The sequence below is a fragment of the Apteryx mantelli genome, chromosome 1, assembly GCF_036417845.1.
Source record: "Apteryx mantelli isolate bAptMan1 chromosome 1, bAptMan1.hap1, whole genome shotgun sequence".
Taxonomy (NCBI): Eukaryota; Metazoa; Chordata; class Aves; order Apterygiformes; family Apterygidae; genus Apteryx; species Apteryx mantelli.
The window spans coordinates 131,556,524-131,582,587 of NC_089978.1; the positions used below are offsets into that span (position 1 = coordinate 131,556,524).

Sequence of the window (26,064 nt, forward strand, 5' to 3'; positions counted from 1 at the left end):
TCGGGTAAGAGGGAGCAGAAGGGCATCAAGAATGTGATGATCTCTGCACTTCTGGAGCAGAGGAGGCAAGGAGGGGGCACAAAGACCAGGAAAAGAGAGCTTGAGGGAGTTTCTTCTGCGTAGACCAAGACTCAGCTTGGCTCGTCCTGAACACTGTGGTGACGCGCAAGCCTCACTCGCAGTTTTGACATCACACCCGTGGGACAGGTGCCGCCGCCTCCCCCCCCCTGGGCCGGGCCGGGCCGGCGGCGGCGGCGGCGCTGGCGCTCTGCCACCACCAAGATGGCGGCGCGGCGCGGCCGCCACCAAGATGGCGGTGCGGCGCGGCCGCCCCGCCCCCGCGGCGCCGCTCCCCTCGTGGGCCGGGCGCTGCCCGCCGCCGCTGCGGTGGTTGCTGCCGCCGCCGCCTGTCGCCCTGTGATGAGAGCATCAGCCCTCACTGCCACGTCTCCTGGGCAGCTGCGGCGGCGGCGGCGCGGGCAGCCGCTGTGCAGGGCAGCGCCGCGCCGCGCCGCGCCGGGGGCGCCCAGGGGGCTCTGGCCGCCCGTGCTGCGCTGCGCTGCGCTGCCGGGGGAGCGCCCGGCCCGGCGCGGCCCGGCGGTGGGTGTGCCGGTGCCGGGAGAAGGGGACTCTCCTCGCAGCCCATGTCTGAGCTGCGCCGCCGCCTGCCCCGTCGGCGCTTGGATGTGTGAGTACGGCGCCCGCCGCCTCTCCCCGCCGCGGCGGCTTTTTCCTGCCTCCCGGGAGCCGGCGGGGGCGAGAGGCCATGGGGGCCGCTCCCTCCCCCCGCCCGGGCTGCGGGGGCTCCCCGGGGCGGCCGGGCTGCGTGCCCCTGCCGGCCCCGCAGGCTGCCGCCGCGGGCATGGCTGGAGCGGTATGCTTTGGGATGTGCTGCAGTTTTGCTTTCAGCGACTCCGGGGCGGGGAGTGTTTGGGTGTTTTGTTTTGTTTTTTTTTCAGTTGGGTTCTTCTTCACTGCAATATTTGGCCCTGAACTTCTGATTTTTAGACGTTTTTTGATACCTAGGCAGTATGTTCGGGTTAGAAAAGAGGTGTAGGCACGTTATTGAAAGACGTGCTCTGAGGATTAAACATGAGAAAGTTTGTTCGGGGCCAGGTGTAGGTTTGCTCTGCGCTTTTAAAACGCTGGCCTTAAAGAGTCAATCCGACAGGGCCATATGACAGAATACCGCGACAGGGAACAGGCAGAGCTGAGACAGTTCTCTATTTAGCATATTAAAACATAGGCCTAAGCAAATCTAACCTGCAGTAAGATATCATTTCCAGAATTAATGTGTGTGTGTATTTCTGTTGCTGCTCTGTCTTGCACGGTCTTGATCATCTTCTATTGTATAGGATAGTAGTTGCACTGATGGTTTTGCTTATAATACGAGGTAGCTCCTTAACTGTTCTGGGATCGTTTTAACACACAAATGTTTAGCAGAAACAGAAGTAGTTTTGTTTGCAATGTATGGTCACTCTTGTGCATGCCTTTTGGTTGTGAATACCAGGCCCCTCATATCATGGGCATTTGTTATGACTGTAAATGAAGGAACGAGATATCTGTATTCCAGCGTGGCGAGTCATAAACTTTTTAGAGACAAGGCGTCCTTTCTGTAACGAGTTCAGGTCTGTTGACTGGCTGCAATCAGCAGGATTTTTTTTGGGGGGTGGGGGGGAATGCAGTGCTACAGGGCTGGGGCTGGAGTGGTTCAACTCTGGTTTCACAGGATGTCAAGAGCAGAGCAGGAAATGGACACCAAGCCTTTAAACCACCATCTGCTCCTTTGCTCACCTCTCAGCACTTGTGTTTGTTGGTGCTGCTTTGTTTCTGACGCTCATTTCTCCTTCTAGCTGCTTCTCTGGAGCATGGACACCTTCAGCTGAGGTGCTCAGTGTGGCATTTTGATGGCGCTGCTGGTAAAAGCTGGGCCCACTGAAGCCAAAACGTTAGCCAGGCAATGTTGATGTCTACGGGAGCTGTGCTGAATCTTCACCCGCTCCTTGTTGTCCCTTATCAGGCTGGAATTTCTTAAGGTGTGGACACATGTACTCTTTGCTTCAGTTCTCAAGCATCTTTACTCTTGTTTTGCCGTGCAGACCAGCTTGTAGGGTGGGAATGCCATCCAGGGCTAACTTATTTGGAGGCAAAGTGGAGCTAAGGAAATGTAGCTTGGTCAGTTAGTCTTGTCCACTGTGATGTGTACTCCTAGTTTCAAGACCATAGAGCAGCTGTATACCTCCTGTACAAACCATTCGTGGCCATTTCTTGGCAGATCTAGTTACTTGCAGGCATTTGACACCTGATTTTCAGAAAGTCTGGTTATCCACGCTCCCATTGTGCCTGTATTGTTTCAACCTAAGCATTCAAAATCATTGATAATTTAGAAAAGCCAAGCCCCCCCTTCCCTTTTTTTTCCTTTTACTCTGTGTGTCAGTCTTTCTGCCTATAAAATGGGGATAAAACATTTTACTTACTGCTTCTGCAGGGTATGTTTCTATTATAGTGTGAGAAGATTATTTTTAGACCTTCTTAAGAGGTATAGGATAGCACCTTTCTGCAGACCTTCTTAAGATGTATAGGTTAGCACCTTTCTGAATTATTCTTTTCACAGGGATATTAATGCCATCCTGTGACACCTAAGGAAATAAAGCTATTTTCCTCTCAGTGCCCTATCTATATTAGCAATATTTGTGCTGATGTAACATCACCAATGTAGTTACACTGTTATGTATTACTCAAAACCAGACAGGCCTAATCACTTTTTTTGTCTATGTTTTCTTCAGGCATGACTTTTTGATCTTCTGGAGGATTAAATTGTGTGTGTAGAATTTGAGGAATTTTCTGCCGGTTTTGGAATTAGGCAGCAGTGAACATGGATTTTTCTCTTGAGTTGTTCAAATCAATTTCCAATGCAAGTCTGAATATCATTAAACAAACATTTTTTTTTCTTCTGCAGGCATCAAATCTGGATGTTTAAAAATAGAGCAAGAGAATATAAGCTAGAAGTGTTTGTTAAGCTGGCTTCCAGTTTCAGTGAGCGCTCAGCTCTGAAGCTAGTTGAGCACACAGTATTACTCCATAGAGTTACAGCTCCTAAAGATGGTATGGTACAAGACAGTACTGACCGAGGCCTTTCCACTCCTCAGCCTCCATGCTTTCTCTGTGCCTCAGTATCATGAAATCTTGGAAAAATAGTTTTCTCTGTCAGTTACATTACAAGCATGTGGTTCAGGTTTAGTTTATGAACATGAAACTCTGAGTTTATGGATTTGGATTCATACTCTGGATCTAAATGAATCAGAGGTGTTTTGTCAACATAAAGAGGTGTGCATTTTTAGCACTTGTGAAAAATCAGTCCATTTCTGTTTAAACTTTCAGATTTGGTTGAAAGTGTTTACTATTTGAATACCTGGTTTAAAAAATTATCTATTTCTAGCCATTCTTTAGTTTGTCCAATACAAATTTTATGTCCTGTTATGTTTATGGACTGAGAAATACATAGGAGAGCTGAATTAAGCTTGCAGAATCTACTTAAATGCCTGTGTTGTTTAGACTTCATATTACTTGATCTGTTGTACTTAACTCTGCAATACAGTTTTCTGTTATTTAATATATTTCTTTTCCTTTCTTAGGCCCAATTTTTGTTCTTGCACTGCTATTCAGCTGGAGAACTGATGCAGTTTAATGCTGATATTGCAGTGTTAGCTTATGCACAAGAAACGTTAAGGAAGATATGAAGTTATGACAGTCAGTCTTCCTCTTTTCTCAGTGATCCGTTTCCTCTGCCATCTCAGTAATCCACTCTCCGTCTGCAGAGTGTGGCCTATCATGGTAATGGATAGGGTCATGAAGCTAGTGCTCTCCTCCTCTTTGTTCACCTCACCACAAGTAGGTCTCTTGTGCTGAAGGAAACTTTAGCTGATTTTTCTATCTGTATTACAATTTGAAGTGCTTTTTAACAGGTGAATTCTTAAAACTGGAGGTAAATCTCTAGTTGCTGTGTGATGTGGCTGAATCATTCATGAGCTATCATAAACTCAACTAACAGATTTCCTGCCATTCTTTATGCGGTGTATTTATTTGAGTGATTTGGGTGTATTCATTCCAACCTTTTTGGACTTTTTGGACTAAACATGTTGCAAGCGGAAAAAGAGACTTCTGGTGGGAAGAGGGTATTATGCAACCTAGTCAGAAAAGCTGTGCTGGCCAGCATGGTGCAGCAGCATCCATGTATGCTGGCAGGTTTGAAATGACTAATTTAAAGCAAAATTATCAGATTTCTGTGGCACAGAAATGTTTTTAAGGGAGCATGCACATAAATTCAGATGGCTAAAATAATAAATAATACTAGGGATTAATATATCCTACTGCATTTTCCTGATGTGCAAGGTTACCTGCTCTACAAACGGTCATATGAGGTTCTGAGTTAGCACTGAGGAAGCAAAGTCCACCAGAGTAAAGGGAATTGAACTGAAGGCCCTTACAGTTTTGCTGGAGACTTGCATAAGAATAGGGCCATATGAAATGATTGCTGATTAAAACATTACCTATACCTGCTATTTAAGATACAATTAGAGGGGAGTTCATGTATTTTTATGTGTTTTATGCTTTTATGCAAACTATGTTTTCAGGATGATCTATTTAGAATTCCCTATCATAATTTCACTTTTCTGTGGTGTCAGGGATATGTAAATCATCATTGTACTGCTAGTTTCTGATATGAATTCCAGTCTGATGACTTAGAGTAAGGCTCAAGTAATTTGCAGCTGATCTGAATGCACAAGGAAGCCAGGCTTTCAGAGTAGCTGCTAAATGAATTCTGATTAGGTACAGCTAGGCACACCCATCCATGCACAGCACCAGTAAAAGTTGCATTAGATGCCATTAGGAAAAAATGTGAAATGACTTTGAGAAGTATTCCTTGCTCTGTCTTCAAATTCACTGCTACAGATGGCAGATTCCTGCCCTATTTTTAGCTATGTGAGGACAAATAGAAAAATCCTAGTGACTCCCCATGATCTGTCACCATGGTTGATCTCCTTTAAATTAAACATAGGGGTTGGCAGAGGAGCCTAAACAGCAGGAAAGCTGCTTCTGTTTGTTTAAACAAAGCTTGTCAAGAGCACTAAAATAAAGCTATAAAAATCTTCACTGCTACTCACAGAGACCCCTGGGAGGATAAATACTTGCCCAAATATTTATTCTGTTTGGAATAAGGAAGTTGAGGCCCAAATTGATGAAACAACTTCCCTGCAAGTAAATTGAAGAGCATAGATTAGAAAGCAAAGAGTTCCTGGTTTATAATCTTGTACTCGGGCCATTAGACCATGCGTATGCATGGTGTGAGGTTTGGAAGAGAACGCTGATTTCAGTGGCTTACTTGTCTGAAAATTAAAAGATGGGTCTTAAGTATGGCTTTTTTTTGTTTGTTTTCTTTTCCTTTTTCCCCCTCTCCTCTGGAGTGGTCTATTTTGCTGTATGTTTGTCCCAATAGGTTGGGGGGGGGGGAACAACTCGGTGCCCATATCCCAAATTCCCCATCTTTGACTGTTGCTGTGCACTGCACTGTGTAACAGAGAGCAGTATCTCTGCCTGTCAGTAGTGGCTGTGTTTTAGCAGTGCTGTGCAGATATGCAGTATTTCCAGAAGAACTTTGGTGTGAGATGAACTTAAGAATGCATGTTGATAAATTGTATTAACTGATGACTTTGATGGCTTTGCCTGTATTGTCTGCTAATACGTCATCTTTCTGATGTAGCTTAACTTTCCAGCCTTTGAATAAGTGTTCCCTTTAAATTGCTTCTTTATTTGCTGCAGTATTAGTCTGCCTCAAAGCTGACCATATGCTAATCTAGCTCTGAATCTATGATACACTAGAAATGCCTAGATATCTTGTAAACCCTCTGGCCTACTGGTAGCCGACTTATGTTATGGAGAAAAATGGAGAGTAGTCATTTCTACAGTGATAAAATGTTTGTTTTTATCTGTGATAGGCTTATGAAATGGGAAGTTAAAACTTCTGTGTTGTTATATATCTGAATCCTGTTTTGGATCTCAAACTCTTTCTGTCTTTCAGATGACAATGCAAGTTGTCTTTGAGAAACATATGTCTAGCCAAGTAATTCCTGACAGCTCTTTAGTTTGACTCTCTTGCTGTCTATGAGACTGGAATTACTATCCCTTTCTCCATATGATTTAGAACATAGGAACTGTAAGACGAAAATAGACCATGATCCAACTAGTTAGGCCTGCGTTTCCCTCTGGTGCCGGAAAAGATGAACTTTGCAATTCTTTCTTGCTCTCATGCAAGAACTAGTAAATGTCTTCTTTATTCCCAAATCCAGTTTTTAGCTGTGATCACTGCTGTATATCTCAGTAGAGTCCAAGGAAAATTTTAATATCTGGCTAATCGTGCGATACTGTCCTCTAGGTGAGAAGTATGTTATTGGTCACTTGTAGGTGATCAGCTCCAAGGACTTTGTGTTATCTCTTTTTTTAAACCTAATTGCACTTATCTTCATTCATAAAATTATTATAATCCTTCATTAAAGTCTTACTAAGCTGTTTGCTGTACCATCCTGCAGCAGTTAGTTACACAAGATAATTATATGGTTCTGAAGTATTATTTTATTAGTCTAGAAATTGCAGCTTTGTTCTTCTACTAGACAGACTGTCCTTAAGAGTGCTTAGAGCATGCATCTCCTTTTGTCCAATCACAAAGACCTGACTTTATCTGTATCCTGAAGAGGACCATATTTCCTGCATGCCTCTGGAAATCTCTTCCTCAGACCCCCAGAAATAAGGTATTTGAGGAGATTTCTAAGGAATTTAGGATTCAGGTTGGAAATCTCTGTGCTTTTTAAAAACTGCTTTTTTAGTCTCTTGGATAATTTTACTGGCCTAGAGTATTAAGAACTTAAATATATGTCTCATCTTTCATGAATATGTCTGCTGAATGAGCTAAACTGAATTTACTGCATTTTACCCTGGATATGCTTTCCATGGAAGAATAGGCTTTCCTGCTCCAATTTCTTGAGTGGGTATTGGAAGTACTGTGGCAGCTACAAATGGCAGGTACTATCTTCATATTGTCTTTAGCTAGAGCTTTATTTTCCCCATTCATTTATCTGCTTAGCTCTAGCCTTCCTCCCTGAAGATGCCTGAAATCAGTCATACAGCATTTATGCAGTTCGTGCTAACTTTTTCCCTTTGCTTTTGGGACACGTGCAGAAGACCAGTTGATGGATCCTCTTTGTTTGCCAGAACTGTAACTGTGTGCTCTCAGAAAACCCTGCACTAACTTGGTCTTGCTGGTTGGTTTTGTTATTACAAAGGAGATTCTTAGTCACCGAGCAAAAATTAGTCTTGATAATGAATCACCTGACAGAGGTGATTCACAGCCATGCTTTCATTCTGTGAGTTCAGTGCCTCTGGAGCCTGATCCTTGACTGTGCTTTAGGGTATTTCTGTCTCTGTCCGCACTGACATCTCCCTGTTAATCTGTTGCTCCTGAGAGTTCAGTACGGCGTGAGGATGTGGAAAATGTGCTGACTTCAGAGATGTCCCTCCTAACCGGTTCTGCCTCCCCGCACCCAGCTCTGTGCCAGGTGGCAGGTGTACTCCTATGTTAGCAGGCCGACTTCAAAGGTCCTGTTTACTGTACGCGGAGGGAGGTCTAGGCAAGCCAAATATTTAGCTTTCAGTCTGATAACCTATCAGTTATTTCCTCCTGAAAACTGGGGTTGGGAATGAAAAAGCACTTGGTTGTTGTGTTAACGCTTCTGCGGAAGTTTTGCAGCATCTCGGCTTTAGCTGCAGCAGATGTGACAACGCTAACAAGGTGGCCTCATGATCAAAGCACGGGTGCAGTCATAACTATTTCTAGGCTCTATTCTTGATATTGCATTGTGTTGGGTAAATCAGTTACCAGCTTTGCATTTAAGTTTCCCATCTGTCAAAATGTCCTTTTTTTAAAAAAAGATAAAATTCTCACACCTAAAGGAAATTAAAAAAAAAAAAGAGCCACAATAAGTAGGACTATAGCAGTTCAGAAGAAAACTTGAATATCACACAAATTCACTGATAATTTGCAAAGGAGTTAGGACTGCAGGACAAAAGCCAAATTTGGATTAGACTGATCAGGAACAGTGACTATAACCCAAGAGACAAGGTTCTTTGCTGTGCTTGTTTCAATTCTGGAGACTGATAATGAGAGGGAAGGAAGAAGAGGAGAAAGAGCGAGCTGTTCCTCTGCTAGATAAGTCATAATTATTACAGTATATATTTAATCCCAAAGGTTAGAGAATCCTTTCCTATTTTTCTCCTCCCATCTGTTCAGAAATTATTTCACTAGAGGCTAGTAACTGTCTTTGAAGCCCGTCAGTGCTGCTCAAAGAAGGTTTTATACACAAACCACTGTCTGCCACACAGCGAGTGGTTGTCACCTGTAGCATTTTTTATTGGCACTGGCCATGAGTATCCCCAAAAGTTTTACAGGTACTGGCTGTGCTGCTCAGTGGCAGCACTGGGAGAAAAAGATTTTCACTGAGCCTGGGTGAACTGTCAAGATCTTAAATGGTCCTTTGCCCTTGCGGATGGGAAGCCTGAGTGTCGGAGTTTATTCAGGCGGTCCTTTGAATTCTGTCCCAGGATAGGTTCCTTTATGAAGGAAAATAACGTAGAAGTCAGCGCTCCCAACAGCAGGGGATTAGACACATGATATAGAGTTGGGAGGGACTGTCAGATACTTCGATGCAGGAATGCCTTTGAGATATACTCTGCCATTTCCCATAGCAAGGAAGCCATAGCAGTGACATTGGCTTCTTCTGCACTCCTTGGCTCATCCCTTTCCTGTGCTGCTTACGGTTCTTTATGCTTTTTGTCTTGCACTTGATGCTAGCTGTGGTCCTAGGTATTAGCAGCAGTACCCTGAGGGTCTAGAGATGTTGACAGTGTTGTGTCAGCACTGGTAGCTCCCTGTGCTTCATGTCAGCACTGCCAATGGTGTTCAGCTGTGCCGTGGTGGCAGCCTGCTGGGCTTTCCTGCGAAGGAGTGATGGTGTCAGCTCAGCAGCGCCTCTTCAGATGGCAGGTGTGCTGCGATGTCTGTTTAGCTGTAAAGTGTGGGCACCCCAAATGGAAAATCATGCTAGCAACCTAGATACCACAGGGAACCTCCAGTGTTGTTGAGGAAGAGGCAGGCCGAGTTCCCTCACAAACGGCCACAGAGGCAATGTGTTGCCTCACCCCAAGATGTCACGTGCTCAGGCAGGAAGGCGGCTTTGATGAAGATGGAGGGTTGCAATGAGAGGCCTGTGGTCTTCTTGAGCTGTATTGCTACAAATGAGGGTGGCCGCCACATTTCCCCTTCTGCTCTTAAGAGTATCTGGTTATAGGCCTTTTGGCGTCAAGGAGAACCTCTTGAATGTTTTCTATGCTCTGGCGATTCTCAGACCCCAGTGCAGCGAGCTTCCCAGGAGGATTGGAAGCTTGGAGTTTTCTCCAATTAAAAAGCATTAACGTCATCAAAATAACTGGCTAAGCACTGTAGTGTTTCCAGCAAAGAGACAGGGAACCAGGCAGATTTTTCATTCTGATGAGTCACTGGCTCTCTTCTGATTTGTTTCTTGTAAGTGCTGTTTAGACAGCTGCTGATGCAGGAATATGGTTCTGAGTGATGGTCACTGGGGAGCAGGATGAGGCTGTGTGCTATTTCACCTCTGAACTGGTGGATAGCTTGTCTGCCTAGCTCTTCATCAGTAAAGGCTTGCTTGCAACAGTGGTTCTTGCCTGCCTTGATCCTGCCTCTTCAGGATAGCTGGGGAGCTGATGGTGGGGGCAGGGAGAAATAAAATGTGTAAATATTTCCTGTAGTCCTAAATGAATAAATCAAATCTAAGACGATTTGGTGCATTTCATTCCTGGATCTTCTGTTAACTATATCACAGTTGAAGGTTTTGTCTCTGCCCTGAACAGAAAGTGACCCAAGACCTGTCCATACCCATATTCTTTCCATCTGCATGGACAGGACCACTATTCTGTAGCTGATTCTCAAAGCTTTCTCGAGTGTTTTTATGATGTCCACATCTGCCTAAAAGAGGAGAACTTGAAAACTAGGCTGTTTCTGTTTTGGGGATGTTGAGGAGGCAGGCACTACAAATGTGTGACATTGTTACTCCCAGTTCACCTACAACTTCCCTCAAAACAATGTGGAATCAAACTAATGGACTACAGAGTCTTGACAGGAAAAGTTTTTATCTACTGTTATTCACTTCTTGCATCTGAGACTGTATATAAAATAAAAGATGCTGATGTGCAGCTACAGGGGGACCTACAAAGAGCAAAGGGGGAGCCTGGCAGGCTCCCAGCTTGCTCTGCTGGGTCTTTATGAGAACTTATTATGACTTGGATGCACACAGGAATCTGATCTACTGGAGTAAAAGGTCATGGATGCTTTTTTTTTTTTATTTTTTTTTTAACAGAGTCATTTTTCACACTAGAATGCTTTTTTTTTTTTTTTACAGAGTCATTTTTCACACTAGAATCATGCCTTTATAGTTTTCAATTGTTAGTTTAAATTAAGAGGCTTTTCCCTGTGTCTCCTTCCCCCAAAGGAGGACTGTTGTCTTGTTCAAGGCAAAAAATGCCAGCTTACAGTCAAACTGATCTGTAGTCTCGCCACGTTGTTTGACTTGATCTAGGGAGCTTTGATTTCACCTGACTATTGAAAAAAAAAACGTTGTTGGGGAGATCTTGCTCTTACAGATACCTGTGAAACTTGATCAGAGTCCAGTGAAGTCAACAAGTTGTTTGAAGTGTGGCTTTAGTAACTGTACTCATAGGTTAGCCCAATCTATATGTTCATGGATCACTGTGAAAGGGATTATTCAAGTGCATTTAAAGTATAGTGTACTTGCATTAAAGAGAGCTGCTTCCTATATGCATTCTTCTTTTACAAGCAGATGCCAACATTTTACTGGTTTGCAAAAGCAGAGGGTGAAAGCATGATTACTTAGTTTCCAAGTCTCTAAGTTGATGAACATGTAAAGCATACTAACTGAATAATACAAATGAAAGCTGTTAAATTATTTGCATGAATTACTGAATGTGGCATAAAATATCTTGCACTGTTAATACCTCTAATTAGATCACCAGCTTCTGGGTATTGCATCTGTTATCATAAATATCCTGTAGGTTGAATCAGATCAATTATTTTAGCTTGCACAGTTCTTATAATAGCTTAATTTGGCTTGAAGTGGCTTTTAAAGTTATTCCCTTTAGAGTTTTTTCGTCCTTTTCTGCTTAACTGCTTATATAAAGCATCTGGATGCCTTAGATGAATTCTGCATTGTCCTTTGCCCTCTCTGCTTGTCCCATGCATGCAGGGTTGGCAAGAGAATTTTCCTCTGTTTATATTTAATTCCTGAAATATGAGTCTTCGAATTGTTCCCAAATAAAACTCCAGAACATTCTAGAGAAGTTTTTTCTGTAAGCTTTAAAGTATTGATCAGAAAGATAAGGAAGGATTCAATTCTGTTTTGTCACTGGAATCATAATGAGAGTTTTAAGAAGTCTGAATTTTTTTTTTTCTCCAAACACAAACTATCCAATGTTTGCTCTCTTCTTTCATGCAACTTCACAATTCCATTTGTTCTCCAGGATCTCTTTTATACTTTTTTGCAAGTGACCTTCACATGGGTTTGTACACAACATTCAACAAAAATCAAAATGGCATTTCTAAAGATGAAACTTTGAGAAATGTTTTTTGGAGTAGAGATGCAGCATGAGAAATTCTAATACAAAAGAAAGTTTTCAGATGGAGCGTTTTAGAATAGTTCTCTTGCAAGCTGTGTTCATGGTGACAGTGATGTGACTCATTCAACAAACTTCCTGGCACTTCTGCCAGCTATGATTTCTCAGGATTTTAAAGGAGGTGATAATTGAATTATAAATAGAAGATAGGCTTTATCTGTAAATTTCAAAACTAGATTCAGAGCTTCCAAAAAAGCACTCCCACCTTTTGGGAGCCTGGGTTGGTTCTGGCTGTAATATTTTTGCCAAAAGGGCAACTGATTAGTGTCTCTGGAAACACATACACAGATGTCCTTGTAGTGAAATGTTCACCCTCAATGTCTTGTTTCGGTACAGCATGCTCAGTTGGAATGACTTCAGGATTAACGCTCCAGTTTAAGTTGTCATTCTCTTATGTCTGTTAGCCATCAAAAACTTAACTTGACTACCAAAATCCTTGCAGTGTCATGTGTGAGATTCATGAAATAAAAGCAAAATTATATAGGAAGTGGTGAAGTCTGTGCCAGAGAATCCAGCTTTGTTATTGACCTTCTGAGTGGCCCAACCTCTCTCATACTAGTTCATTTTAAGGAATCACAGAATCGCTGAGGTTGGAAGGGACCTCTGGAGATCATCTAGTCCAATCCCCCTGCTCAAGCAGGGTCACCTAGAGCATATTGCACAGGATTGCATCCAGGCATGTTTTGAATATCTCCAGAGATGGAGACTCCACAACCTCTCTGGGCAACCTGTTCCAGTGCTCTGTCACCCTCACAGTGAAAAAGTATTTCCTCATGTTCAGATGGAATTGTCTGTGTTTCAGTTTGTGCCTGTTGCCTCGCGTCCTGTCGCTCTGAACCACTGAAAAGAGTCTGGCCCCATCCTCTTGACACCCTCCCTTCAGATACTTGTACACATTGATAAGATCTCCTCTCAGCCTTCTCTTCTCCAGGCTGAACAGGCCCAGCTCTCTCAGCCTTTCCTCATAAGAGAGATGCTCCAGTCCCCTAATCATCTTTGTAGCCCTTTGCTGGACTTGCTCCAGTAGTGCCACATCCCTCTTGTACTGGGGAGCCCAGAACTGGACGCAGTACTCCAGATGTGGCCTCACCAGGGCTGAGTAGAGAGGGAGAATGACCTCCCTCGACCTGCTGGCAACACTCTTTCTGATGCAGCCCAGGATACCATTGGCCTTCTTGGCCACAAGGGCACATTGCTGCCTCATACTTAACTTGGTGTCCACCAGCACTCCCAGGTCCTTCTCCGCAGAGCTGCTTTCCAGCAGGTCAACCCCCAACCTGTACTGGTGCCTGGGGTTATTCCTCCCCAGGTGCAGGACCCTGCACTTCCCTTTGTTGAATTTCATGAGGTTCCTCTCTGCCCACCTCTCCAGCCTGTCCAAGTCTCTTTGAATGGCAGCACAGCCCTCTGGCGTATCGGCCACTCCTCCCAGTTTTGTATCGTCAGCAAACTTGCTGAGGGTGCACTCTGTCCCTTCATCCAGGTCATTGAGGAAGAAGTTGAACAAGACTGGACCCAGGACTGACCCCTGGGGGACACCGCTAGCTACTGGCCTCCAGCTAGACTCTGTGCCACTGATCACAACCCTCTGAGCTCTGCCATTCAGCCAGTTCTCAATCCACCTCACTGTCCACTCATCTAACCCACAACATCCTCATAGGTAAGCTCAGGAAGTATGGGAGACAGTGTCAAAAGCCTTGCTGAAGTCTAGGGAGACAACATCCACTGCTCTCCCCTCATCTACCCAGCCAGTCATTCCATCACAGAAGGCTATCATCAGATTGGTTAAGCATGATTTCCCCTGGGTGAAGCCATGCTGACTACTCCTGATCACCTTCTTTTCCTCCACATGCTTGGAGATGGCCTCCAGCATGAGCTGCTCCATCACCTTTCCAGGGATGGAGGTGAGGCTGACTGGCCTGTAGTTCCCTGGGTCCTCCTTCTTGCCCTTTTTGAAGACTGGGGTGACATTGGCTTTCTTCCAGTCCTCAGGCACCTCTCCTGTTCTCCATGACCTTTCAAAGATGATGGAGAGTGGCTTAGCAATAACGTCCGCCAGCTCCCTCAGCACTCGTGGGTGCATCCCAGCGGGGCATACTCTGACAGTGTTCCTATATTCCTCCCAAGTGGCCTGTCCCCCTTTCCACTTTCTGTATACTTCCTTCTTCTGATTGGGTTTTGCCAGGAGCTCCTTGCTCATCCATGCAGCTCTCCTACCTCCTTTGCTTGACTTCCTACTCATAGGGATGCACCGCTCTTGAGCCTGGAGGAAGTGATGTTTGAATATTAACCAGCTCTCTTGAACGCCCCTTCCTTCTAGGGCCCTAACCCATGGGATTCCTCCAAGTAGGTCCCTGAAGAGGCCAAAGTTTGCTCTCCTGAAGTCCAGGGTTGCGATCCTACTTAGTAACCTGCTTCCTCCTCGCACGATCCTGAACTCCATGATCTCATGGTCACTGCAGCCAAGGCTGCCCCCGACCTTCACATCTTCCACCAGTCCTTCTTTGTTTGTTAGTACAAGGTCCAGCAGCACACCTCTCCTTGTTGGCTCCTCCTCCACCACCTGTGTCAAGAAGTTGCCACCAATGCTCTGCAGGAACCTCCAGGACTGTTTGAGCCTAGCTGTGTTGTCTTTCCAGCAGATATCAGGGTGGTTGAAGTCCCCCATGAGAACCAGGGCCTGTGATCATGAGGCTACTTCCAGCTGTCTGTAGAAAGCCTCATCGACTTCCTCTTCCTGATCAGGTGGCCTGTAGTAAACACCCACAACAGTGTCCCCCATGCTAGCCTGCCCTTTAATCCTTACCCATAAGCTCTCGACTCGCTCTTCAGCCACCCCTAGGCACAGCTCAATACATTCCAGTTGCTCTCTCACATAAAGAGCAACTCCACCACCTCGTTTGCCTGGCCTGTCTTTCCTGAAAAGCACGTAGCCATCCATGACAGCACTCCAGTCATGCGAGCTATCCCACCATGTCTCTGTAATGGCAATGAGATCATGGCCCTGCGACCGCACACAGACCTCTAGTTCTTCCTGTTTGTTCCCCATGCTGCGTGCATTGGTGTACAGGCATTTCAGAGAGGTGATCGAGCATGCAGGTTTCCCAGGAGGGATACAAGAGGATCCTCCATAGCCACATCCCATGCGCACTTCCCTGGCTGCATTCACCTGCTGGAGGCATCCCGACTTGAGCAGTCTTTTGCCAGCTACCCTGGCAGTATAACTCTCCCCTTCCCCCATCTTTCCTAGTTTAAAGCCCTCCTTACCAGGTTGGCCAACCTGTTGGCAAAGACCCGCGTGCCCTGCCTCGTGAGGTGGATCCCATCTCTCGCCGTCAGTTGTCGATCTTCAAACAGCGTCCCATGGTCGTAGAAACCAAAACCCTGTTGCCAACACCAGCGGCGCAGCCAGTCGTTAACTTGGAAAGTCCATCTCCTCCTCCTCTCATCCATCCCCCTCACTGGCAGGATTGAGGAGAAGATGACCTGGGCTCCCAGACCCTTGACCACCATCCCCAGAGCTCTGAAATCCTGCTTGATGGTCTCCAGTTTGCCCTTGGTGTCATTGGCGCCCACATGGAAGAGCAGCAGTGGGTAATAGTCCGAAGCATGGACGAGCCTAGGCAGTCTTTGCATGACATCTCTCACACGAGCCCCCGGCAGGCCACAAACCTCTCTAGACATGAGGTCAGGTCGGCAGATAGGTGCCTCCGTCCCCTGCAGCAGGGAGTCCCCCACAACAATCACCCGCCGCTTCTTCCGGGCGTTCCGGCAGGGCACAGGGTCTGTTGTCCCAGGTACTTCCCTGGAAGGAACTGATTGAATTAAATGTAACATTTAAAATAATCAAAGACTTTTTTTTTTTTTTTTTTTTTAAGAATAGGCTTTTAAGGCTGGGATATGTGATTGCCTATCCATACGTTCAAACTACATTCAAACATATATTTTCTGTTGCACTACTCTGTTAGCTAGGATCATTTTAAATGGATCTCCTACCAGCATGTCAGTCAGGTTTTCTTAGCAATAAGAGAGCTGAATCATGCAATTAACTGGTTTGCCAAATCTTCATGTAGACCAATTAGGGCTGTCCATTTGGAGCCCCAACAGAGGGGGTTCAAATTATCTGTCAGCATCAGATGCTATCAAATGGTGTGTTGGATGGTTAAAAAGACCTGAAAAGCTCTAGCAGTTTCTCACACTGTAACAGGGAGAAAATTCTTCCATATTTGCTCTTAAACTAAGCCACGCAGTTGTTCTGTCTTTGGCCCTAGAAATGCTCAGTAAAGCTTTCCAGCCAACAGGAAGTGCTACCAGTCATTGATGGCTAATTTAAGCTGTCACTTCTTAAAGATATAGTGTCAACAGAGTCCCTTCTGTGTAAGCAGACAGGCACTGATCTGGTGCCATCATAATGGGATGGTGTTTAGGGTGCTGATGGGTGTCCCAGTTTTACTGCAAGGCTCTGCATGTATGAAAATGGCTTCCTGTTGCCTGAATTCATTTGGCTTGGTTGTAGACCAGCTCACCAGAAGTTTGCAGCTTAACTGATGATTCTGCCTCTTTGCAGACCTGGGAAGGCTTCAGGATTGTTGTCTGGGTCTCAGGACACAGCCTGCTGGAGGCACTGGAAGTGGATTGGTTCCTGGTCATGCCCGGTGGAAGAAGGGGACCCAGTCGGCAGCAGCTAAGCCGTTCAGCTTTGCCTTCTCTCCAGACCCTGGTTGGTGGGAGCTGTGGCAATGGTTCTGGCTTGAGAAACAGGTGAGGGCAAATCCCAGCTTCTCTTCCTGGCTCTGCTGGTGATGCATGCTTCCCTCTGTGGCCCCCCTCTCAACTTATGTTAAAATCTGCCTCAAGGGGAAGCTTGTGCAAGTGTTCTCAGCCACCCTTCGCTGCTCTCTGTGGTCACAATGGCTGGGGGTGGAAATCGTACAGTGCTCATTTTGTCTTTCTCTGCAGCAATTCCCAGGGTAGTGAATTCTAGCCGATTATGAGTCCCCTTCTCTCTTACTCTGTTGCCTGCAATGCCCTGGGAAATTACTGTGATGTGCCAGAGCCCAGTTATGAGTCCCCCTCCTACATGGTAGAAAGGCAGGGCAGGAGGATGTCTATATTCTGTTTTAGCCCTGTCAGCTCCACATGAAACAGATTCTCACAATTGGTAAAGCTCATCTCCATTTTCTGGGGAAGCTGGGGGTTGAAAAAGGAACACACAGTGACATTTAGATCTCCTCATTTGTCATAAAGATTAAGAGAGAGCCCAGTGTTATTTCCTTCTATGCAGAAGTGAGTAAACTGGAGAAACTATTTGCTGCATGTTGAGGTCCTGACTTAGTTGGTATAGGTTCATTCTTACAGAGTAGAGAGGGCCAAGTCATTTAGCTTTGGCCTTTAAAAACTTCTTGGGCTGTGACAGGTAGATGGATGGCACAGTCTTAGATTCTTGAGGAAAAAGTGACTGTGTTGGAAACTTGGAATCAGCACCCCAAGTTCCTGGGGAACGTTGTTTATCCTGGTTTCAGTCAAATACAGCAGGGTTTACATGTGTTGAACTTTCTCCCTCAGCATAGTCTGCTGGAGCTTTTGGTTGTCACAGGCTCCTGTGAAGGCTGGGCAAGAAGGAAATGTCAGTACACAGACGGGTCAGCCTCTGGGAAGTAGCTGAATTCCTCTAGGTACCTCCTTATCTAAGAGAGCACTGGTACCATCTCTACTCCAGCAATGCACAGTCCCAAACTTGCAAGCACAAGTACTGTCTTTCCAGGAAGATGGTGGAGTCAATGTAGGATGTTTCCCAAAGTGAGTGATATCTGTCTGTTTCAGGAATGGTAGTGCCATCAGCCTCTCTGCACCTCCAATCACAGCCCTGATTACTCCAGAGCCTGTACGTCACTGCCGGATACCTGAACTGCCTCTGGATGGGAGCCTTCTCTTTGAATTCCTGTTCTTCATCTACCTACTGGTAGCCCTCTTCATTCAGTACATCAACATCTACAAGACTGTCTGGTGGTACCCATACAATCATCCTGCTTCCTGCACCTCACTGGTGAGTTTCCCAGCTTATGCAGTCACCTGTGTTTTGTGATTACACAGCTTCTGTTCTTGCTGCTTCAGTCCAGGACTGGCCAAGCATTTGACTTAAGTGGGTAAAGGGGACTTCACATGCCCCCCCATCACCAGGGCCATGTCACCCCCTATTTTAAAGGGGAGAAAATACATGGAAAATGAAAGAGAGAAAGAGGTGTTAGCAGGACTACTTCAGTGCAAATCTTTTTTACGATACTTGCGAGGCCTAGTTAGCCTCAAGGTTTTGAAATGGAGTTGAGACTCTAGAAGGCTGCTGTCTCCTGGTGCTGATGCCTCTTCCCAGTGGAAACACCAGAGACTGAGAAAATGCAGATGACAGAAGTTTTCATTAGGATCTCACAGCAGATCAGCAGCAGAGGAGTTGGGGAGGAGGTCAGATCCTCAGCTCATGTAAACCTTGCAATCTCCTCAGGTTCAGTCTTAATCTTTCCTGACCCAGAAAGCTGGGCTTCCTGGCAGTGACCTGTTCCTGAGTCTTCTAATGCCATCAGACTTCATCTGGATGCAGCTAGCATCTGAGGTGGTTCCCCCAACTTAGATGGTTGCCTTCTTGCTTTGAAGCATGAGGTGGTTCCTTAGTTTCCATACTGACAGGTGGTGCTGGTATTCCAGTTATCCAGCGATCTCTTTCAAATTCAGCTACGTGATGCTGGACACAGCTTTCTTTGAAGAAAAAAAAACATTTTGTATTAGGCTCCCTGTGTGAAAAGATTTAATGGTCTTACATTTGTTCCCATCAGAAGTCAAGCATTCTCATTTACTCAGAAAAAATTCTTCAAGTCCCAGACAGCAATATTCAGAGTCTGCTAACCATTATAACCAGAACCCATATGATGGCTTCACTAACAAATTGTAAGGAGGCCAAGAGTTGTATCTAACTTGATGCAGCCAGAGCCAACATTAACTTGTAATACAGAGCTGTGACCCATGAAGATGACAGTTCTCAGATCAACTTGATGATGACATCTCAGAGCACTGGTGGACACTACAGCCTGCTTCTGAGATGAAGGGGTGAAGTGAGTAGATGTGCAGGTCTCTGGACTGTACTTCAGCTCCCCTTACTCTTAGTGGCTTTTCCCAGAAGAACTTGCGAGCAGTTGTCCACAGTAGGATCCTGGTCCTAGATCTCCCTTTGACCCCAAAAATATCTGCCTGAAGGTTTTGGGTTGTTTTTTTTTTTTGTCTCCCCTCAGTAGAAATTTCTCTGTGGGAAGGAACCTCCATATGGGGAAGATTTCACTTCTGTAGACATTCCTGTGTTACTGATTTTTCTCCCTTCTCCCTTCTCCCTTGTTCTTAATAGACAGATTTGGGGCATGTTTACGTGAGGTCCCAATGCACTCTCAACAGCCAGCTTTTCCAGTCCCACTCCTCTTGGTAAAGACCTTTTCTCTTTCCTCCTTCAGAATTTTCACCTCATTGACTACCACCTGGCGGCATTCATTACAGTGATGCTGGCACGGAGACTGGTGTGGGCCCTCATCTCCGAGGTAATATTTCCACTGTTCACTCTTCTGCATCTAATACTGGTCATAGAGCATAACTGTTCGTGTCTTGAGAGAGTTCTGTGAGTTGGATAGCTAGAGAGTTCCTTCCCCCAGGAAGAGTCTGGGTGTGAAGGACTAAGATTTTTGGGAGTGCCCTTCTGCCTTGGATCTCTTCTACCTCAGCCCACTTATGTCCTGTAGTATTTGGGAGCTCTGTTGTCTTTGCACCTAGAAAGAGATGGAATGGTTCCACTTGCTTCTGCAGGCGTGATACTGTAGCTCACTATCTCCTGCCAGAAAAGTGGCTGAGATGATTGTTAGTCAGGTAGCAGAGTGGGGAATGGGGAGGCTTGGTATTTTGGAAGAGTGAATAGGACATTACAGAGGACGTGGCAGAAGAAGGAGAATGTCTGAGTACACCAAAGTGAAACAGGAATAGCTGGTAGAACTGTTCTTCCTATACTAGGGCTTCTTCTTAAGCTTACTCAGGTTGCTGAGGCTTTGGAGTTGTGACTTTGGATTTTGAGAGCACGTGCATCTGTGTATCTGAGAGCAGAACCAGGCCAAATATAAGTCTGAAAGAGGTCATTCTGGGTAAAGTGGAAGTTGTGCCCACTGAAATAGTTATATGACTCTGGACTAAGCAATAGGTTTAAAATGACTGTGTGCACACACACACCCACACCTAACAGTTATGTCCTGTTGAATAGGTGAATGGGCTAAATGGGATCCCAGAAGTTCTCTTCCACCTCTAATTCCTGCCATTTTCACTTACTTTCCCGTCCTCAGTAAAACCTCCCATAGACTGAAATTTCTGCCTTGAAAGCTTTCATGCAGATTTTTGAGCATCCCATCTATTGGCTCTAATCCCTAAAAGTGTTTTTATAGTTCAGTTTGCCTTACCCCCTCTGGAAACTGGAACAAGCTTCCTTGCTGTTCTTTTGAAGGTGACTCCTCCTCGCTAGACTGCAGCCTGTACATCCAATAGAGATGGGTGGTAGAAATCTAGTTTTGGAACTGTCCAAGGTGCACCATCTTTTCTTCCTTCAGCTGAGAACTTGGACATTCCAGTTCTTTGGGAAAATGAATGCTGAGACCTGATCCCTCCAAAGGAAATAACAAGAGGAAATGTATTTCAGGCTATCCTGGAGTATCATCGGAACAATAAAGGACTTGAGCAAAAATGTTTCCTACTTTGCAGCGTGAATTTGAAACAGCCCTATTTCAGTCATGCCCTAGAACTTGGGGTTATTCACGAATCTTTTGGATTTTCCCAAACAGTGAATGAAATCAGAGGACTTCACCTTTGTGAGAGTCAGCCCTCTACTTCTCAGAGGAAGAGGGCAGCCATGCCTGTTACAGCGCCTTCTGGCGCCCTCCCCCTGCTCCTCTTCCACAGGCACACCCTGTGCTGTGTGTTTTAGCACTAGCCTGACGGAGTGGCTGAATGTTTCTTCTGGATTTGCAGGCCTCTCAGGTGGGTGCAACATCAGTGATTCACTACATGGTGCGCCTGGTGCTGCTCACCCTCTGTGGATGGGTGCTCTGCTGGACTTTGGTCAATCTCTTCCGCAGCCATTCTGTTCTCAACCTTCTCTTCTTGGGCTACCCGTGAGTAACAACACCTTGTACCTTCAGCATACGGGGAGCATAGCCACCTGGGGTGGCATGAGCCACATAGAGAACACTGGGAGAAGCAGGGCTGTTGCCTGTAATCTGCCCCCAGAAGATATGCAAAAAAAGACCTTTCCTGACCTAATAAGTAGAGAGGAATTAGGAATAACAGAGGTAGGGGGTGGAGCCTTTATCTGAAGAGCACTGAGCTTATGAAGCAAATTGCATGCAGTATGCAAGTTGCATGGGGGATCATTACTGTGACTGAAGTCTGAGCCATTGAGATCACTGGTTCCCATAAACAAGGGATTTAAAGAAGCATTTCTGCACAGTTGTCGAGGCTGTAGCCCCTAGTTTCTCAGGGAGAATAAGAGTTGGCCACTAGCCTCTCAAATGAGGGTTTTCTGTGTTACCCCTCTGATATGGGCCAGCATCTCATCAGAAGATGCACTCTTCATGTTGGGATAGCTGTCATTTCAGCCCATGTTCCTTTCTTCCTTCTCTCCCTGTAGGTTTGGTGTGTACGTTCCTCTGTGCTGCTTCCACCAGGACAGCAGAGCACAGCCCCTACCTGCGGACTGTGGTTACTTGGTACAAGATCAGATGGTGGATGATGGGGCTTCAGATGTCAGCAGCCTGGTCAAACCCAAAGATTTCCTCTCGCTTCTGTGGGAATCCCTGAGAGAACAGTTCAATAATCCTACGTCTATCCCCACCCACAGCTGTCCCCTCTCTCCAGATCTCATTCGTAATGAGGTGGAGTGCCTAAAAGCAGACTTCAACCGCAGGATCAAGGAAGTTCTCTTCAACTCTCTCTTCAGTGCCTACTATGTGGCATTCCTACCACTGTGTTTTGTGAAGGTAGCTCTCGTCTGGCGCTCTCTGTGCCCCTGCCCGTCTCCTTCTGAATGTTGTGTGAATTGCTGCCAGGCCAGATTCCTGGTTAATTCCCCTTTTCTCTGTCTCCCCTTTGGCAGCCCGGATAGCGGAGCATGGCTGCATCCGGAGTGCACTAGTACTGCTCCTGGTTGGCGGATAGGTATTGCCATAAATGTGATGCACCTCTAGTCCTATCACCCCACTTACTAACTCCCCTTCTCCCACCCCCTGTCCTAGGTAGATGGATAGCTGTGTTCTTAGACAAGGGCACCTGTTACTGTCTCAGAGCCAATGTCCTGGTTTTCAAGTGCTTGGATCAGAGGCTTTGGTGTTCGCTTGTTAGAAAACAGAGCCAACTAGGATGTTTGGGAACCTAAATCTGAGAACCACTTGTCAGTGTGGGGGTTGTATTTTTAATCTGTATTTCTCTAATTTGAACCAGCTCAACATTCATTAACAAGGATATTTGGGACTTACACAGCCAACTCAGTTGATGTAATGAAATGGGCAGGGCTCCACAATCCATGTAGCTGTCCTGGTGCAATTGGTACTCCTGGGGCAGTTCTGCAGCAAGTGAACCCTCCTGTTTGCTGCTGGGGGAGGAGATGTACCAGCTGCAGCATCACCCCCCTTCCCTTTCTCCTTCAGGTCAAGGAGAAGGGAGTCTTGGGTGTTTCCTAAACTGTAACCCTCTGAAATCACCGGCCCAAAAGCGCATGCCTGTAATGTGTGATGTGGGTCTGCTGGATGCACACAGAGTATGTCCTCTTGTCATTCCCTTCTCTGTTCTGTGACAGTGGTGCTAAATTCTTGTCTGGTCTCTTTGCAGAGCACCCAGTATTACGACATGCGCTGGTCCTGTGAGCACCTCATCATGGTGTGGATCAATGCCTTTGTCATGCTCACCACTCAGCTGCTGCCCCCCAAGTACTGCGACCTGCTCCACAGATCAGCTGCCCATCTGGGCAAGTGGCAGAAATTAGAACATGGTTCCTACAGCAATGCTCCACAGCACATGTGAGTGTGGGGATGGTGAGGGGTTGGCATGCCTGGCAAGGGGCTGATAAAATGATATAGTAGATAGGCAAGTATCCAGCAATGCTACCTCCCAGGGAAACTTTTCCATTCCCCACAGTGCTGGTGTCACAGGTACAACTCTGCTGATCTTTCTCTTCCCTCGAAACAAACATTTGCTCTAGAGCTGTCTAAGCCCCTCCAGTCAGTGCTTGTTCCCTCCCAGCAATAAATGCTCAGATTCCTCTTGGCTGCTGGAGCAGTAGCTTGTGTAGGTGGAAGGGGTGGCCTGCTCCAGTGCAATGGGCTAGGTTCTTGTACTGGGAGCCATTTGTTCACATTGCTGAGTCTCAGAGATCTGATGAGTTCATGATCTCCTCACCTTGCTGTGGTTTTCCAGTGGGAGCTGGAATGTTTCCTTGTGGCAGAGGCTTTGTTATTTTTCAAGATGCAGTCCTATTCCTGTGAGTCCTTCAGTGAGTTGGGAACATCCTCCCACTTGCTTTCCTTCAGGTGCTAACAGTACAGTGTTCTTTCCCCACAGCTGGTCAGAAAACACAATATGGCCACAAGGAGTACTGGTGCGACGTAGCCGATGCCTGTATAAAGCAGTTGGGCCTTACAATGTAGCAGTGCCTTCAGACGTCTCCCATGCCCGCTTTTATGCAAGTATCTCTTCTGTTGATGTGTCATAATTGTGGGAGGGAGGAGAGACTCAAACCTAGCTGCAGCAGAGCAGATTATGTTTAAACTGAAGAATTAGACTAGATATTTTCTTCAGTAAAAGACGTGTTAGCAGAATAATCGTACCTTCCTGCTCTTTTCTCCTCACCACCTTTTAGGATCTGACTTCAGGGTCACTCTTGGGGACCCTGTGTTTATACAGTAGAGGTGCCCAAATTACTTCCAAATGAACTGAGTAGCAGATAAAAAAAAAAAAAAAAATTCCACTACCGCCATAACTACAATAGTCTTAAAATCTTGTCCTCTGCAGGGATCACCCCAGCATCCTTTATTGTGGGTTGTGCCTCTTGGTAGTAGACTTGCTGCTCCACCTTGGTTACCTTCCTGTGTTTGTAATAATATACTTTCTCAGTATACTCCTGAAACAACTGCAGGTCAGCAAAGAGTAAAAATCAAACAGTCAGTAGCTTACAGCTTATGTCTAAAAGACCACACTTTTCTCCCTGCTACCTATGCAGTCTCCCCATGATCAAGTAGTTAGTTTTTAGAAAGTATATATTCTATGCCATCCAGGTTTGCAGATGCTTTCATTCCAGCTGTGGTGCGGGGCCTGCAGCTGCTGCACTGGTCATCAGTGGTGGTGGTGAAGTAACTGCTACTCAATTATGTGGTTCTTGAGGACTGAGGTGGCTCGGGAGCCTGGAGCTGAGCACACAGTTCCAGAGGAGGAGAGGAACTGATTTAAATCATTGCTGTCAAATGTGGTTCCCACCACTTATGTCATATGAGCTCTATTATTCATTAGGGTCAATTCAGCTCACTTACCTGGCAGAAGACTAATCCAAAAAGAAGTGGTTAGGTTTTGGCTGGGTTAGTGAGCTGAATCAGCTCTTGGGGTACTAGAGCTTATGCAAGAGGGGAAGAGTGTAAAACTGAGGCTTTCACCCTTCTAGTAGCAGTGGCTTGTTAAGAGTGGTTTTTAGTTCAAGAAGCTGGGGAGTCCCTTTCCTATCATGAATTGGCCACATCACACCTGTTATGCTCAGCTGAACCTTGTTCCCCATGCGCCCATCTCCCACACATGCTTTGGCTGGGCTGGATGGAGCAGAGTTCAGTGCTGGGCAACATCCTTTTTACTGCTAAACAAAGTATTTGTTCTTGGCAGAGGGACTTCTCCATTGCAGCATTACAGTGATGTCTGAGCAAGACAAAAGTCATTGCTGCCTTGTGAGTGCTTTCTCACCATGGTGATGCCGCTCTTCCATCAGACAGTAGTGTATTCTTAAGAGGATCCTAGTTAATAGAACCTCTTCCAGGGGAACTGGAAAATATGTGAGCTGACCATTAGGTTATTTCATCAGTCCTCCCCTTCTCAAGGAAAATTACAATTTGGCATGCCTTGTTTCCTAAACTTCTGTCATCTAAGTAGCAGCTAGTGGTGGGTAGGATATAAGAGCCTTGTTAGCTCAGTGAAGTCAGAAGGCATTATATACACACCCCTTCCTACTTTAATGCTGCAGCAAACCATAGAAATGCTGTTGATGTTCTTCTTTTTCCATCCTTTTTAACTGTTCCCCTGCAGTTCCTTTTTCACCGTCCATTACGGCTGCTCAACCTGCTGATCCTCATTGAAGGCAGTGTGGTCTGCTACCAGCTCTACTCACTGCTGCGTTCAGAGAAGTGGAACCATACCCTCTCCATGGCCCTCATCCTTTTCTGCAATTATTATGTCTTATTTAAGCTCCTCCGGGACCGGATAGTATTAGGCAGGGCATATTCCTACCCACTTAACAACTATGGACTCAAGGCACACTAGGCCTGCCAAATGCGTACCCCTTACCTCTCCCTTCCCAAAGGACAGGGAGAGAACCTCAGAAAAAATATTTTCGTACAGTTCTATTTTTTTCTTGCGGCATTTATAAATATTTAAAATATTTTATATTTTGTATACTATTGTTTTTGTGGGGTGGGAAGGGAACCAGTGGCAATTAAATGTCGCTTTATAAACAAGGTGTTTTTATATATATATATATATATATATATATATATATATAAAAAAATCAGTGTGTATATACCGTATATATATACCCATACATATATCTATGTGAAGCAACAGGATTGTGTGTGTGGTCACTGTGTCTGCTTTGCTCACACAACTGTCCTACCATTGCATGTGGTGGGGGTGGGACTGCTGCTAATAGGAACTGGTCTCATGGAGAGTTATGGATGAGTACAGCAAGGGGAAGTAAGGAAACACAGGGGGCTTTCAGCAGTGCAAGCAGCTCATCTTAGAAACCTCAGTACCAGGGGAGTTTTGCCCTGGAACTGTGCACTGATGTGATACCAGCTTAGAGAAAGGCAGGAAGCAGTGTGCTGAAAGACAGGCTAACTTGCTATCAGTCAGCAGAAGCTCCCTGTTCCCTTTTCTTCCAAGAGTTAGCAAGATGCAACTACTCTTTTTAAAAGCAAACCCTTTACTTTAGGT

At 45.6% G+C, this 26,064-nt stretch overlaps 1 protein-coding gene across 2 annotated transcripts; it reads left to right on the plus strand.

Annotated features, from left to right (window-relative positions):
• Positions 1-510: 510 nt before the first annotated feature.
• TMEM39A (transmembrane protein 39A) lies at positions 511-25,518 on the plus strand. Of its 2 annotated transcripts, none has more exons than XM_067302152.1 (9): positions 511-688; positions 16,382-16,575; positions 17,638-17,860; positions 19,308-19,391; positions 20,857-20,999; positions 21,515-21,863; positions 22,711-22,898; positions 23,440-23,560; positions 25,162-25,518. In XM_067302152.1, exons 2-9 carry the CDS (start codon positions 16,463-16,465, stop codon positions 25,393-25,395), a joined length of 1,455 nt encoding a protein of 484 aa, XP_067158253.1. In that variant the 5' UTR covers positions 511-688; positions 16,382-16,462; the 3' UTR covers positions 25,396-25,518. The 2 variants fall into 2 exon arrangements, with proteins under 2 accessions (XP_067158253.1, XP_013805556.1); XM_013950102.2 differs by lacking the exon at positions 511-688 and adding an exon at positions 1,934-2,036.
• The last annotated feature ends 546 nt before the right edge of the window (positions 25,519-26,064 follow it).

Excerpts from the sequence above, each read along its gene's own strand:
- TMEM39A (XM_067302152.1), top strand. The coding sequence starts at position 16,463 with ATGCCCGGTGGAAGAAGGGGACCCAGTCGGCAGCAGCTAAGCCGTTCA. Across the intron at positions 19,392-20,856 it reads TGTGGGCCCTCATCTCCGAG|GCCTCTCAGGTGGGTGCAAC; the intron begins GTAATATTTCCA and ends CTGGATTTGCAG. Across the intron at positions 21,000-21,514 it reads CTTCTCTTCTTGGGCTACCC|GTTTGGTGTGTACGTTCCTC; the intron begins GTGAGTAACAAC and ends CTCTCCCTGTAG.